The 16,343-nt window shown below is 36.8% G+C and overlaps 1 protein-coding gene across 1 annotated transcript in view; it reads left to right on the top strand.

Moving 5' to 3' along the window:
• PIK3C2G (phosphatidylinositol-4-phosphate 3-kinase catalytic subunit type 2 gamma) overlaps positions 1-16,343 on the top strand; it is a 654,890-nt gene that overhangs the window by 24,733 nt on the left and 613,814 nt on the right. Inside the window, exons 3-4 of the mRNA XM_007944442.1 lie at positions 5,038-5,195; positions 13,491-13,605. Of these exons, the coding sequence (XP_007942633.1) occupies positions 5,038-5,195; positions 13,491-13,605 (273 nt within the window). The remainder of the gene's footprint in view (positions 1-5,037; positions 5,196-13,490; positions 13,606-16,343) is intronic.

The following is a 16,343-nucleotide window of genomic DNA, read 5'->3' as shown; positions in this document are numbered from 1 at the left end:
CAACCTTCCTTCCGAGGAGTGGCTGGTGGGTTTGAACCGCCAGCCGTCTGGTTAGCAGGCAAGTGTCTTAGCCACTATGCTACCAGAGCTCCCGACAACTCTGTTAGATAGTAATTTTTTTGCCAATCAGAAAATGAATTTGATATCCAGATAGATACCTTTCTTAATGATCAGCTTGTTATTATCAATTAAGTTATATATAATGCTATATGTTCTATTGCTAAGTTTCCTAAAATTTTTTGAAAAATTAATGTATTTACATTTTAAATTCTACTGGATTTTTCTATTAATGTATATTGTTTTAAATACAATAACTATAGACATGTAAATGTTAGCTTTTATATTAGTTTTTGCTTTATAGTAAATCATCATTCGGAATTAAAATTTTAAATCATTCAGTTAGTCATTAATTTACATATTTTCTGAGTACCTAATGGCTGGTAGCATAGTGCCTAAGGCATTTGACTGCTTACCCAAGGACTGGTAGTTCAAAACCACCCACCATTCCTCGGAAGGAGGGTTGGGCAATCTACTTTTGTAGTGATACTGTCTCGGAAACTTGCGATTAGTCGAATCCAACTCGATGGCAGAAGTTTGTTTTTTTTTTTTTTCTTTTTCTTTTTTTAATGGCTAGCTAGTCTATGATGAGAGATATCAAATATTAAAAAAGAAAAGGCAAGAAAACAAGTCCCTTGCTCTGAAAAACTTGTTACCAATTAGAAGGATTGATATACATACCCACTAAAATATAACCTAAGCCATTTCAAATCCATGAAGATCTGTATGCTTTAATTAATTGCTTTCTTCTGTGTACAACAAAAAATTTTAAATGACCCCTGAATTGTTAAATTAGGATCTTTAAAGAAAAGTGCTGCCTTGTATCTAAAATGTGGTAATTCATACCACTCAAGTTGTCTTCATCTGACAAGATATCAACTTCATGTAACACCATTAACTAACACTTAATCCCTCTAGCCACTTAGTCCCTCTATTAAAAAGTAAAAAAATAAATAAATAACATTCTTAGATTAACTCTGATTTTGGATACAATAATGACAGGAATTTATTTTCTAAGTGATGGCTTTTTAGCCACTCATGGTTTATTTTCACAACTCTTAAATGTAATTTTTCCAATGGTTTCATTTGAATAACTACGAAAACTAAAACAAAGAAGCAAACAATAATAAACTTTAGAATAATAAAAGGAAGACCTAGGCTATACTTACACACCCTTTTCTTGGTTTTCCACAATTGCTTTTTATTTACAAATACTAAGTTTTCCTTATAAAATGAGTAAATTTATACATCCATGATTATTTTTTGTATACATATACAAACATTAGTCACTTAATAACAATTATTTTTCAAAGATGCACAGCAGCAACAACAACAGGAAAGGCTTGGTGATGTCAAAATGCTCTTAATTCAACAGAAGATCAAATTGAATGCAAAAGCCTAGTTTCATAAGAGGCTTTCCAATATTCTGGAAAACCATAACAGAATGGATTATATAACCAATCTAATTCCTGTAGTTTTTTTTTTCCCCCCTAATATTTAAATAACCTTACCTAAATATGTAAGGGTGAACTCTGGTGGTGTAGTGCCTAGGGCATTTGATGGCTAACCAGAAGGCTGGCGGTTCAAACCCACCAGCCTCTCCTGGGAAGGAAGGTTGGGCAATATACTTCTGTTGTGATACTGCCTCGGAAACCCAAGGAAGGGTTGCTATGAGTTGGATCCGATTCAACAGCAGTGGGTTTTTGGTTTTAAATATGGAAGTAAAAAAGGACCAAACATGGGTCCCTGGCCAGTGTACACTCGGACCAAAACAGTTTACACACCAAGTGATTAAGAGGACAGAAAATTATTTATTGCAAAGCAGCAATGAAATGAGGAAAGGGTCTTTTACACAGATCCAACTCCCCAAATCTAAATCAAACTTTTGTATGTTTCAGGAGAGAGGGTTACGCATATTCATTAAAATTTCAGGAATTTGGATGTGATATAGTTGACAATTGGCTGAAATTTCCTTCGCCTCAATTTAAAGGTACAGTTGCTTTTTAATGCAGTGTACTTGCGGACCAGATGAGTCACACTGGCTTGCTGTCATCAGCTGATCCAGGCTTAGGCAGAGGGGAAAGTTTCAGTTCCCAGCAACTTTGTTCCTCTCTGTTCCACATGTCTTCAGGCCAAAGTTAATTTTTAAGTTGTTTTCTAAGACACATTAATGCATTTATCACCTGTTTCTAGGGGAATAGCAGGAAAAATGTACAAATTGGCTTTTCATTCCATTCAGTTCTTAAGGAACTAAGCTTATTGTGTCTACTTATATGTCTGCAACTGAGGTCCTATTTGTCTTAACCCAGGTGGGGAAATAGTTGAGAGTAATTATGTTTACTTATTTATTTCCAACTGGGGTCCTATCTGTTCTAACCATCTGTCTTAACCAGGATGGGGGAAATAGTTGAGCTTTGACTTTACTTGGTTTCAGAAGGAAGACTGAGCATCTACTTCTGTAAAGATTTACCACCTCAGAAACCCAAAGGGTCACTATGAGTCAGAATCAACTTAAGGATAGTGAGGTTTTTTTTTGGGGGGGGGTTACCTAAATATATTATTACCTTTCCTTTTATATACTTTGTTTTGCTTCTCTAGTGCAGCTGCTCAGAAGGAACGTTGGGCAATCTACTTCCGTAGTGATATTACCTTGGAAACCCAAGGAGGGATCGCTATGAGTCAGGTCCAACTTGATGGCACATAACAACAACAACAACAACAGTGCAGCTCTAACAGAAAATACCACAAATGGGTAGCTTTAACAAACAGTAGTTTATTCTCTTACAGTTCAGGAGGCCAGAAGTCTGAGTTCAGAGTGCCAGCTCTAGGGGCTGGGTGAAAGCCCCTTGATCTTGGGCTTCAACTCTGTCTCTTGACCTTTCCCACTAAAGCTGTAGGCTTCTCTTAACTCAAACAGCTGCTGGCTGCTGGGGCTGACAAATCCAAGGTCAACAAGTTAAATGGCACAGTCCCAAAATTATCCACCCACACAGCAGGACACTAATTCAAGTCCATTAACAATCTCAAGATCAGCACATAACATGGCAGGCCACTGAGATGAAGACTTGGCCATATATGCAGGCTCCAAGTGTGCCAAATGCTCCAGAGACCTTACTCCAAGCTGCTGCTTGTATTCTGGAAGCAGACTACATCCCTAAGGCAGCTACTCAGTTGCTCACAGCAGATTCCACCATGGAGTTGATTACCAGTCTCACCATGGGGAATACTACATCCAGCTGCCCAGCCACTAAAAAATAGGCCCAGCCAAGTTGACACACAATTTGACTACCGCACTCTTTAAGGTGGTTTGATATCTTGTTGCATTTGACTTATTGTTGTGACATACCTTTAAGCCACATCTTTCAGGAAATGTATCACATTTTAGTGAAAACTGTGATAAAGTACCATAGGATATGAAAGAAATTCATGTACTACAGTAGATACTCAGAAAAGGTCTTAAGGAAAATAAATCTTGAATTTACATTTTAAATTTAATTCCCCAAAATGGTTGCTCTGAGTTAGCCAAACTGCAAAGTTTGGGAGCATAGTCTTCCAGCCTACGGAGTCTTCTCAAGACTTTTGAAAACAACTATAAAGAATTAGGGTCCAACTACAAGGTTAAAGGGAAGTATTCACAAAGGAGCACCTTCACTTTTGACAACTACAAGTTCGAAGGGTTCCCCAAACTATCCTCTGATTCAATAATAGGCTAGCACTCACAGAAGTCACTGAAAGCTAGTATAATCACAATCATGGTTAATTACGGGAAACGGAACCATTAAAATCAGCCAAGGGAAGAAAAGCATAGAGCAGAGTCTGGGAGAGTCCAATATGAACTTGCATTGTCCTCAGAATTCATTATCCTCCCAGTATTGATGTATGACAATAAGCACAAAGTATTGCCAACCCAGTAAACTCATTTTAGCTTCGGTGTCAACAGTCAATTGATTAATATTTCATGTGTTCCAAGGGGCCCACCATGAATCACTTTGTTAGCATAAATTAGCAAGTGTGATCTAAGGGAACCACCATGAATAACACAGACACTCATGTCACAGGAAAAACTCCAAGGATTTATATGTTACCTCCCAGGAATCAGAGACGAAGGCCAGACCTTTCTTTAGGCAAGATCAAATTTTTACTACATATTGTAGAAGCTGATATCATGTACACAGTGAATATTATTTTGTCATATAGTGAATGCTAAATTAAAAAGTTCTTTAATACAGAATTGAAGCCTAAACTTTCATTATAGGCAATAACAAAAGAATGTCTTTCTCCTTCATGTTAAAACTAGAGAGTAACACATATCTTGTCCCAGGCAGTGGTTTTAGACTGCTATTCCAGAGCAGCAGCAGCATTACTTACCAACTTGATAGGAAGGCAAATTTGGGGGACCCTCCACATACATTTGCATGTGAGAGCTGTACCATGAACAAGGAAAACTGAAGAAAAGTCAATGCTTTTGAGTTGTGGTGTTGGTAAAGAATACTGAAAGTATCATGGACTGCTAAAAGGCCTAACACATCTATCCTGGAAGACATGCAGCCAGAATGCTCCCTGGAAGCAAGAATGGCCAGACTTTGTCTCATCTAGTTTGGTCATGTTGTCAGAAGGGACCATTCTCTGGAGATTGATATCATGCTTGGTAAAGTGGAGGGTCGTCAAAAAAAAGGGAAGGCCCTCAACAAGGTGGATTGACACAGTGGCTGCAATGATGGGGTTAAGTATAGCAAGGATTGTGAGGCTGGCACAGAACTAAACAGTGTCACTCTTACTAAAATTTTAATGTCTGCCAATCTGGCCTAGTTTATGGCATCATTCCACAAAAACAGCTGCTTATTATGTTTACATTTTAAATCTTTCTCAGCAAAATACTGCATGAGATTTCTTACAATTTTATAGAGGGGAATTATAATTTTTTTTTAATTGTATCTTGTAGATCCTGTCCTAAATATTTTTCTTACATGTGTTTTTCAGAATAAGAGAAACATATCTTGCAGCTGACATCAATTCTAATTCCGGAAAGATCTGGAGCATTATTTCAGCATTTCCATATCAGCTCTTTTCTAATACTAAATTTAATATAAATATTTTTAATGATAACTCAACACAAGTACTTCATCTAACACCATATGGTAAGTGACTTTGCATAACTATGAAAATCTCCATGAAGCTGTTATGTGTTGTGCAGCCTTGGGCCCACAGAATGAAATCATTAAAAAAAAAAAAAAAAAGCAATATTCATTACTGTTTGCCTTGAAGTGAAGTAAGAAGGAAAGCAGGTTGGAGTCTTTTGTTAACATCTGGGAGAGGGGGAGAAACTATTGTCTTCAAGAAGTCTACTCATAGCTCACCCTAAGACATCTTATTTTCCTACTGTGAAATGGTTAATAGCAAATATAGACATTTTTCAGCATATAAAAAAGCTGGATTTCAAACAGATTCTAGGTAATAATGATGTACATGTGAAAATGGCTGTTCATATTCATAAGGAACAACTATTTATTCAAATGTAAATAAAATGTGAGGTAGAATAGGCATTGATACAGAGTCTTGTTCTCACATGGAGAAGTGTAGTAGGTCTGTGCCACTAGAGCACAGTAGTACTACGAGACCTATTGAATCGTAGAATGGATTCTAGGAATCTATATTTTATCAAACTTAGCAGGTGATTCTTATTTCTCTAAGTTTTAGAAGCACTGTTATAGTTTACTTTTTTGAAATCAATTTTAGCCGCAACAATGGACTCAAACATACTAACAATCATAAAGATAGCATAGGACTAGGCAAAATTTTGTTCTGTTACATATAAGGTCACCATGAGTTGGTGCCAACTTGACAGAAACTAACAATGCTTCATGACTGTTGATATGTTTGAGTTTGTTGCTGTGGCTATTGGGCTAATCCACCTTGTTGAGTGGATCCTTCATTCTCATTGTCTCTCTATTTTACCAAGCGTGATGTCCTCTTCTAGGGATTCTTCTTTCTTGATGATATGTCCAAAGTAAGCAAGTCAAAGTCTTACCATCCTTCCTTCTAAGGAACATTCTTGTAGTATTTCTTTTAATACTTACTTGTTCATTCTTCAGGCATCCATGGCATATTCTTCACCAACACTATGGTTTGAATCATTAATTCTTCTGTCATTTTTTTTTGATTATCCAACTTTTGCACACATAGAGTTTCTAAATATCAATGCACTGTTTCCTGACAGCTAACCCAAACCAAAAAAAAAAAACTCATTGTTGTCAAGTTGGATCCGACTCATAGTGACCCCTCCTTGGGTTTCCAGGGCGTATATCTGTGAAAGTAGATTGTCCCATCTTCCTTCTGAGGAGTGGCTGGTGCCGTTGAACTGCCAGCCCTCTGGTTAGCAGTCAAATGCCTTAGGCACTACATCCACAGAGGGGAAAAAGTATTGGGATACTTACATAACTGAACATAAAAAAAGTTTACAGGATTAGTTCTGGCCCTTGACTACCTACCTGGCTAGGTGGTAGTCTGGATAAGCTGTGACTCATGACCTTGCAGCATCTTAGCCACAAGGTGGCTATCAAACAATACCAAGACCTCAACCTTAATTTAAATTAGAAAAGGACATGCCACTCAGGCAAGTTTCCTAGTTCTTTGTGCGAGCATAATCCACTGAACAGCTGAACAGAAAATTCAAAGAGCAGCTCTAGAAGACAAAGTCAATTATTATAATGAAATGTGCAGTGACCTGTGGTTACAAAACTGAAAGGGAAGAACACACTCTGCATTTCTCAAGCTGAAGGAACTAAGGAAAAAATTAAGCCTTGAATTGCAATATTGAAAAATTTCATGGGCAATAATTTGAATGATGCAGGAAACATCAAAAGAAGATGACTGTAATACAGAGTCACTAAATCAAAAAGAATTGGTAAATGATCATCCACTTCAGGAGGTGGCATATGATCAAGAACCAATTGTACTGAAGGAAGAAGTTGAAGCCACATTGAAGGAATTGGCGAAAAAGAAGACTCCAGGAATTGACAGAATACCCATTGAGATGTTTCAACAAATGCTGGAGGCATTCACTTGCCTATATCTAGAGATTTGGAAGACAGCTACCTGGTCAACTGACTGGAAGAGATCCATATTTGTACCCATTCCAAAGTAAGGTGATCCCACAGAGTGTGGAAATTATCGAACAATATCATAGATATCACACACAAGTAAACCTTTACTGAAGATAATTAAAAAATGGTTGCAGCAGTATATTGACAGAGAATTTCCAGAAATGTAAGCTGGATTCAGAAGGAAATGTGGTAATCACAGCTGATGTCAGATGGGTCTTGACTCAATACAGAAGGTCTCTATGAGTCAGACATTACTTGATGGCACATAACAACAAAAACAATCTACCTTCAACCACATTTTCCTGAAGGCAAACTGCCCTCCCTAAGTTTTGCATCTGAAATTTATTTCAGGCCACAATTATGGATAACACTGAGGAGAATGGAAATTTCAGAACACTTGATTGTACTCATGAGGAACCTATACATAGACCAGGAGACTGTCATTCGAACAGAACAAAGAGATACTGGTTTAAAATCAGGAAGGGAGTGTGTCAGGGTTGTATCCATTCACCATACTTATTCAATCTGTATGCTGAGCAAATAGTATGAGAATCTGGACTATATGAAGAAGAACATGGCATCAGGATTGGAGGAAGACTCGTTAACAACTTGTGATTCACAGACAACACAACTTTGCTTGCTGAAAGTGAGGTTGACTTGGAGAACTTACTGATGAAGATTGAAGACTAGAGTCTTCAGGATGGATTATACCTCAATATAAAGAAAACAAAAATCCTCACAACTGGACCAATAAGCAGCATCAAGATAAATGGAGAAATGATTGAAGTTGTCAAAGACTTTATATTGTTTGATTCTACAATTGATGCCAATGGAAGCAGCAGTCAGGACATCAAAAGATGGATTACACACAGGCAAATCTCTTGCAAAAGACCTCTTTCAAGTGCTGAAGAGCAAAAGATATCTCCTTGAAGACTAAGATGCTCCTAACCCAAACCATGGTATTTTCAATCACCTCTTATGCATGTGAGAGCAGAACAATGAATAAGGAAGATCAAAGAAAAGTTGGTGCTTTTGAGTTGTGGTGTTGGCAAAGAATGCTGAAAGTACCATGGATTGCTAAAAGAACTAACAGGTCTGTCCTGGAAGAAGTGCAGCTGGAGTGTTCCTTGGAAGTGAGAATGGCCAGACTTCGTCTCACCTACTTTGGTCATGTTGTCAGAGGGACCATTCCCTGGAAAAGGATGTCAGGCTTGGCAAAGTGGAGGGTCAACAAGAAAGGGTAAGACCTTCCAAGATGGATTGACACAGTGGCTGCAGCGATGGGCTCAGATGTAGGAGATATCGTGATGCTGGAGCAGGACTGGGTGGTGTTTTGTTCTGTTGTACATAAGGTCTCTATGAGTCAGACATTACTCAATGGCACATAGCAACAACAACAATCCACCTTCAACCACATTTTCCTGAAGGCAAACTGCCCTCCCTAAGTTTGGCATCTGAAATTTATGTCAGGCCACAAAATTGAGTTAGGGCTCCCACTGCACCCCACAGCCTTCCACAAACCCAATTGCTTTAGAATTTAAACTCTAATACACCTGTAAAGGGTTGGAAGTAGAAGTAAATTTCCTAAGGAGTAAAGAGTAAATGATATCTATGGGTCAAATATATTTACTCAATAAAGAAGTTAGACAATAAAGGGAAGGTGAAAGGAAGGATAGTAACTTGAAGGAATGAAAGGTATGAGGGAAAATCTTATTAGGAAGTTAAATGGAAATAAAATATTTTTAGGAAAAAGGAAAAGCATCCTAGAGTGGAGGACACTGAATATATAAAGGAGTGGGGTTTTAATTGATGGAATTTTGCCCTAGTGCAGGAAGAAGATCACAGTTGAGGAAGTAAAATGTGAAAAAGAGTAGGAACACTTGTCTCTCAAAAGAGATGTAAAGGAATAGAGGAGGATGGATGAAAAACTAGAATTTGAAGTGCAGAGGTGTATATTAAAGAACTTAAAAGAGTTTCAGCCTCTTCAATAAGGTAGGCAATGTGGTCAACAAAGTGAAAAGGGTCAGAGTAAGGTAGGAGATGAAAGAAATTGGGAATCAGATTATATCAGCTGCCAAAACAAAGGTAAAAATCTGAAATCTGTTGTAAAGAAGCTGCCATACTTAATTGAGTATAATATGGACAAAAAGTTTAACTCACAGATTCCTAGTGGTTGGCTTCAAGGGGAAAGATGGTAATTTGAGGTTTAGAGGATTTCAGGAAACATCCAAAGAGTAACACTGAGAGAAGGAATGGCTAGAAATTGGATGATGAAGTGTTTCATGTAAAGTGGAAAGATAATTGTAGCAAATAAGTGAATTCATTCATGCCTCATTTAGCACAGAGGATGCAATCTTGGATATGGGAGGACCAGACTAATTAATTAATTAAGTGGATTACTGTCATATACTGACAATGCTCTCCTCTTCTTGTCAAAACCCTTACAGTAATTATTTAGCCTCTAACCATATTTTCTTCAAGCTTACATTCCTATCAGGATAGACCAATTCTCCTAAGCCACAGTATGTTTATTTAAAATTGTCACTGCAGTATAAAAGCATTCCACGATCCCTAAATCCCTGATGATCTTTATAATTTGTTTCCCCAACCAATTTTTGGTGGCATCTTGATCTATTATAAAACCTACTTTTTAAGTCCAAAATTATACTCTATTTTTTTTCTCTTTGTGACAGGTCCTGCAATATCATTTTGTTAACCTAGTTTAGCTCAAAGACCTTTACTGCAAAATGCAAAAAGCATAGCAGTAAAACAAGCCACGTGGAACAAAATGCAAAAACTCAATAATGACCAGAATTACTGGTCAGATGAAATTTGGTGAGACTCCCAATACTATGGCCCTGGAATACATTCTGCACCTGGAATAAAATTCACCCCCAGGGGTGGTCTCTCAGCCCAATAGTTAATAAGATGTACATGCAGACCACTCAACCCAGGAGGCTGCACCCACATACTCTATGGTAATATATCCCTTAGAGCAATAGACCGTGAGACACCAGAGGACCAACATTCAAACTGAGGAAATGCAAGACAAACAGGAATGCATAATTATGAGGGGCACAGGGGGAATGTTGCAGGGTAGGGAGGGGAGGAGACTGGGTTAGGTTTGGACATGGCAAATGGGGAATGAAACTAAATGTACATGTTACGTTGAATGTAAAACAAGCTCTTAAAATAAAAAAAGTACAAGCCACAGAAAAATTACCAACACCCAATTGCAGATGATACTCCATTTAGGCCAATGTAGTTGCACATTTATAGCAAGCTGCACAGATTCTTGCCAGTTTACTACACTTTTGTTGCCTGAGGCCATAAGATCACATACAATGTATGGGTAAATATATGAACCTGTGGCTGTTGAGTCAATTCTTACTTTTAGAAACCCCATAGGGTGGAGTAGAACTGCCCCACAAGTTTCCAAAGCTGTGAATCTTTACGTAAGCAGACTGCCATATTTTTTCCCATTGAGCAGCTGTTACGTTGAACTACCCACCTTTTGGTTAACAGTACAGTGTTTAACCACTATGCCACCAGTGATCCTAGGGTAAATGTACATGGTTTTTGTTGTTAGGTGTTATCAAATTGGTTCCGACTCATAGCAACCATATGTACAAAACAGCACAAAGCACTGCCTGGTCTTGTGCCATCCTCACAATTGTTGCTATCTTTCAGACCGTTATTACTGCCACTGTATCGCTTCTTCTCATTGAAGGTCTTCCTCTTTTTCACTAACTGTCTACTTTACCAAGCATGATGTCCTTCTCCAGGGACTGTTGTTTCCTGATAACATCACCAAAGTACATGAGACAAAGTGTCTCCTTCCTCACTACTAAGGAGCATTCTGGTTGTACTTATACCAACACGGATTTGCTCATTCCTCTGGCAGTCCATGGTATACTCAGTATTCTTCACAAGCACCATAATTCAAATGCATGCATTCTTTTTTGGTTGTCTTTATTCGTTGTCCAGAGTTTGCCTAATGAGGCAATTGAAAATACCATGGCTTGTGACAGATGCACCTTAGTCTTCAAAGTGACATCTTTGTTTTTATCACTTTAAAGAGATCTTTTGCAGCATATTTGCTCATTACAATACTTTCTTTCATTTCTTGACTTCTGCTTCCTTGGGCATCAGGAATGGAGGAAGATTCACTAGCAACCTGTGATATGCAGATGACACAACCTTGCTTTCTGAAAGTGAAGAGGATTTGAAAGGCATACTGATGAAGATCAAAGATTATAGCCTTCATTATGGACTATACCTCAATGAGAATAAAACAAAATCCTCACAAGTGGACCAATAACATAATGATAACTGGATTTTTTCACACACACACACACACACACACACACACACAGAAGTTGTAATATTTTAAGCTTTCATTATGAAAAATATGCTATAAACAAATGTTATTGTAGTAAGATAATACAGTTCTAGCCAATAGTAAATGGTACATACGTGTTAAGAGCTCAGAGGAGGAGATTATGGAACAAGAGTATCGGAAGGTGAATGACTTCACCCTTCAATATGCTTACATTTTTGTTCCAGGTAAGAAACTGGAGAAAGAAAACACATGTTCTTTAAGGTTTTTATGATGCTGTTCAAGTCAGAGCCTTGGTGATTCCTACATGAAAGAGCAAGAACAATCAGCTTTAAAGACTGAGTCATTAAGAGCACAGGCTTTGAAGTCTAATAGATTTCAGGTAGACTCCTGGCTTGTCACCTATAACTCACTGTGTAGCTTCTACCGAGTTGCACAACTTCTGAAAATCTGTCAGTGCATCTGCAAAACTTGAGATATGAGACCGACTGTAAGCAAGAGCAAGATAATGCATGTAAAGCACGTGGTAAAGTAAATGCTCAGTGAAATAGTAGCAACTACTATTATTATATAAGGTCCTCTGGTGGCGCAGTGAGTAAGGCATTTGGCTGCTAACCAGAGGCCATCAGTTCAAACTACCAGCTGCTACATGGGAAGAAGATGAGGCAGTCTACTTCCATAAACATTTACAGCTTTGGAAATCCTATGTGGGTCACAATATGTGAGAATCTACTCAATCAAAGGCAGTAGGTTTGGTTTATTTTGGTGGGTTTGGGTTTTTGTTTGTTTGTTTGTTTTTAGTTTACTATTATAAGAATTCTAGTGGCATAGTGCTTAAGACACTTGACTGCTAACCAGAAGGCTGGCAGTTCAAACCCACGAACCACTCCTGGGAAGGAAGTTTGGGCAATCTACTTCTGTAGTGATACCACCTCGGAAACCCAAGGAGATGTTGCTGTGAGTCAGATCCTACTTGATGGCAGTGAGTTTGGAGTTTTTGGTACTATTATTATACAGGAGTTCTGGGTGGCACAACTGGTTAAGCACTTGACAACTACCTGAGAAGTTGGTAATTTAAACCAATCCAGAAGCACCTCAGGAAACAAGACAATCTGCTTTAGAAATGTCACAGCTTTGAAAAACCCAATGAAGCTGTTCTACTCTGAACACATGAGGTCACTGTGAGTCAGAGTCAATTCAGCAGCAACTAATATGGACATAATCATTATACACTAGGAATGATTTTCAATTGTATTGCACTTCATAATTTATTGAACACATTTACCTATATATTTTTTAAATATTTCTCTCAGATCAAATTCCTGAAAGAAGTAAATCATGCTATTACACACCCTTTATAACATGAGAAAAGTAGGTCAAAGCAATGAAATAACTTATCCAAGTAAACAAACTAAAATGTGGGAAAACTTATACTATTCCTAGGACTAGTAACAGAGGTTTAATAGGCATATACAAGTGTTGTAGTATCATGTTAATATCATATGTTTTAATATTAACTAATACAAATGTACAGAAAATATTCCAGTTAATTCAGAGTTTTTTTTATTATTATTGTGTACTTGAAAGTGGGCAACATGTCTCATTTAAACTGGAAGTAGAAAGAACACACTCCGGGAATTCTTGCCTGGCTGTGGCTTTGACATTTCCCAGGTCCCTGAAAAGGAACTACAGTAGAATTATCTTTTATGGAGCACTCCAATATGCACCATTGTTTTTGAAGAATACAATATTAGCTTTGTTATGTTCTATGAAAACAGAGATCTGATACACAAAAATGCAACCATTTTTCAAAGCTATTGGCAAATCTAACCAGACCAGTAAGTGAGATGCACCTCATTTTAACTCCTCTTGATGGAGCTAGATAGTTACAGTACTTCATAAGGTATTGTGATTTTTTAGGCTCAACACCTTTTTCCCAGGACATATATAATAAGTTCTTCTTAACTTTTATCATTATCCTTTGTTTTTAGCTAATTATCTCGTCAAAGACTTAATTGCAGAAATTCTACATTTTTGTACAAATGACCAGTTGTTCCCTAAAGATCATCATCTAAGTATATGTGGTTCTGAAGAATTTTTACAGAAGTAAGTACCTCATTAAGATAATTTTTTAAATCATTGCTATACCTGTATGTGTTAAACAGCACTGTCGTTATTTTCTATTAAACAAGCTTTATATAACAGAATATTTTCATATGCACCAAACATAAATCAAGTTTTCCTCTTTAAACTAAATTTTGAATGTTGTGAATCATATTCACAGTCTTAATCTTTGTATTATATGCATTTGTGACAAGTTTACATGGCCTATGATTAGAATGACCCACCATCTCAGTTTGTCCAAGACTGAGAAAGTTCCCAGGATGTGGGACTATCGGTTTTGAAACGAAGTCTCAGGCAAACCAGAGTGAGGTGCTCACCCTACCTGTGACAAAGCTTATTAGGATTGATCAGAATTAAGAAATAAATGCTTTTTTAATAATGAAGGCTATGATTTAGAATAATAGTATGTGTGGGTTGAAAACTGATTTTTAGAAATCACAGAGTTTGAGTATTAGCATTTTAACTCATTAATAAAAGAGTAAGTTTTAAAATAACTCCTTGATTCCTTCATTAGATAAATCAGGCAACTTATTAAACTAATTTGAAAAGTCTTCTCATGTACATTAATGCCAAAACTTATTTGGCAGAAGACTCACCCTTTTTTAGTGTGTACCACTACCATGATTGACCTAAAATCCCCTATAAACCAGCCTTGAAAATGTAATACAGATTTGTGAAAGGAAATATGTATCAGCTCATGTTGAATAGTTATTTGAAGCAATAAAGAATTAAAAACTAAAATGTTTAATAAGATGGATGGCCATTTACATTTTCCCTTTTGTTCTACAAGTTTATCTAGAGATTTACAGCAGATTCATGAAATTAGAAATGCATCTCTTTTGACCTTCTCATTGCCACTGTTGTTATTATTGCACAAGGAACGTGCTTGAAAATATCTTGTGGGTGATTTGGTGAATTTAACCATATTCTTATCAGTAAATCTGGTCCTTTATTGGAAAATATGTACTATGAGTGACTTGATAGATTGATTTTTTTTTTTCCTTTTTGTGTTCCTACTTATAACAAAATGATAATAAATATTTATATGAAATCACAGATGTTTGTTGCACTACGCCCTTTGATCCTTCTCTATTCAAATCCATTAATGCAGTAATTGACTAGGCTGCTACTTCCAGCATATGGTTTTGACAGAATATCCAAAGAGCAAAGAAAAATACTTTAATAGTTATAATCTCATAATGACTACTAATTACAGCTCATCTTCTGAATGTGCAAATCTTCCAATGCACATCTGGCTTTGGTTGATGCCAAAACATTAGATTCAAAGAGTAAATACCATCATCAAATATTTACATTTAGTTTTAGCCATAGGAAATATCATCTAGAAAGCAATAGTGTTGAAGACAAAATTTTTGAGAAGAGTAATATGGAGAAAATTTACACTTAATCACTATTCAAATGGTAAATTGTCCATAATTATATACCTTAAATGTTGACTGATAAAACTGTTATACACATCAGTGACTCTTTTATTCCTATTAATATAATTTCTATTAATAGATTTTTCAAATGTTTTCATAATCATTTATTTTTATTAAAAATTCATTCCAGTGGGTTGCATTAAGATAGTAAAGATGACAAGTATTAATACAGGTTAATTACAACCATTTATTCCCTATGGAAAATTGAACAATACATATGTATTAGGACTTTGTTTGCTATCTAAGAGTAATGTTTTGTTACCATGTGCTGTCAAGTCAGCCCCGACTCATAGAAGCCCCTCCTTGGGTTTCTGAGGCAGTATCACTTACAGAAGTAGATTGCCCAACTTTCCTCCCAAGGAGTGGCTGGTGGGTTTGAACTGTCAGCCTTCTGGTTAGCAGTCAAGTGGCTTAGGCACTATGCTACTAGAGCTCCTATTTAAGAGTAATAGCCTACCTATATTTATACGAAATATTTAATAAGAAGCATATTACTGAATCCTCATCACTGTCCTCTCTCATATATAACGTGTGTGTGTGTGTGTGTGTGTGTGTTTGTGTATATATATCTCCAACAATTGGACAGTGAAAACTTTATGAATAGCAGTGAAACATTGTCTGATATATTACTGGAAAACTTTATGAATAGCTCTGAAACATTTCCAATATAATGCTGGAAGATGAATACTTCAGGTCAAAATATGACTGGAAAAGAGCTGCATCATCAGAGTAGAGATGACCTTAATGATATGGACAGAAAAAAGCTTTGGGGACCTCCTTTGACTGATGCGGCATGACTCAAAATGAGGAGGAAGAAATGCAAACATCCATTAATAATTGAAACATGGAATGTACAAAGTATGAATCTAGGAAAATTGGAAGTTGTCAAAAATGAAATGGAATGCATAAAGATCAATATCCTAAGCATTAGTGAGCTGAAATGGACTAGTTTGGGCCATTTTAAATTAGATAAGCATATGATCTACTATGCCAGGAATGACAAGTTTAAGAGGAATGATGTGGCATTCATTGTCAGAAAGACAAAGTTTTTCATCTGTTTCAAGATCTGCCTGAAGTACAATGCTGTCAGTGATAGGATAATATCCCTACACCTACAAGGAAGACCAGTTAGTATATGATTATTCAAATCTGTGCACCAACCACCAAAGTGAAAGATGAAGAAACTGAAGATTTCTACCAACTTTTGCAGTGTTAAGTTGATTAAACATGCATTCAAGATGTGTTGATTATCACTGGTGACTAGAATGCAAAAGTTGT

The sequence above is a fragment of the Orycteropus afer genome, unplaced genomic scaffold (genome assembly GCF_000298275.1).
Source record: "Orycteropus afer afer isolate SDZICR_OR568_19922 unplaced genomic scaffold, OryAfe1.0 scaffold00126, whole genome shotgun sequence".
In the NCBI taxonomy this organism is placed as follows: domain Eukaryota; kingdom Metazoa; phylum Chordata; class Mammalia; order Tubulidentata; family Orycteropodidae; genus Orycteropus; species Orycteropus afer.
This window is presented reverse-complemented; position numbering and strand designations above follow the sequence as displayed.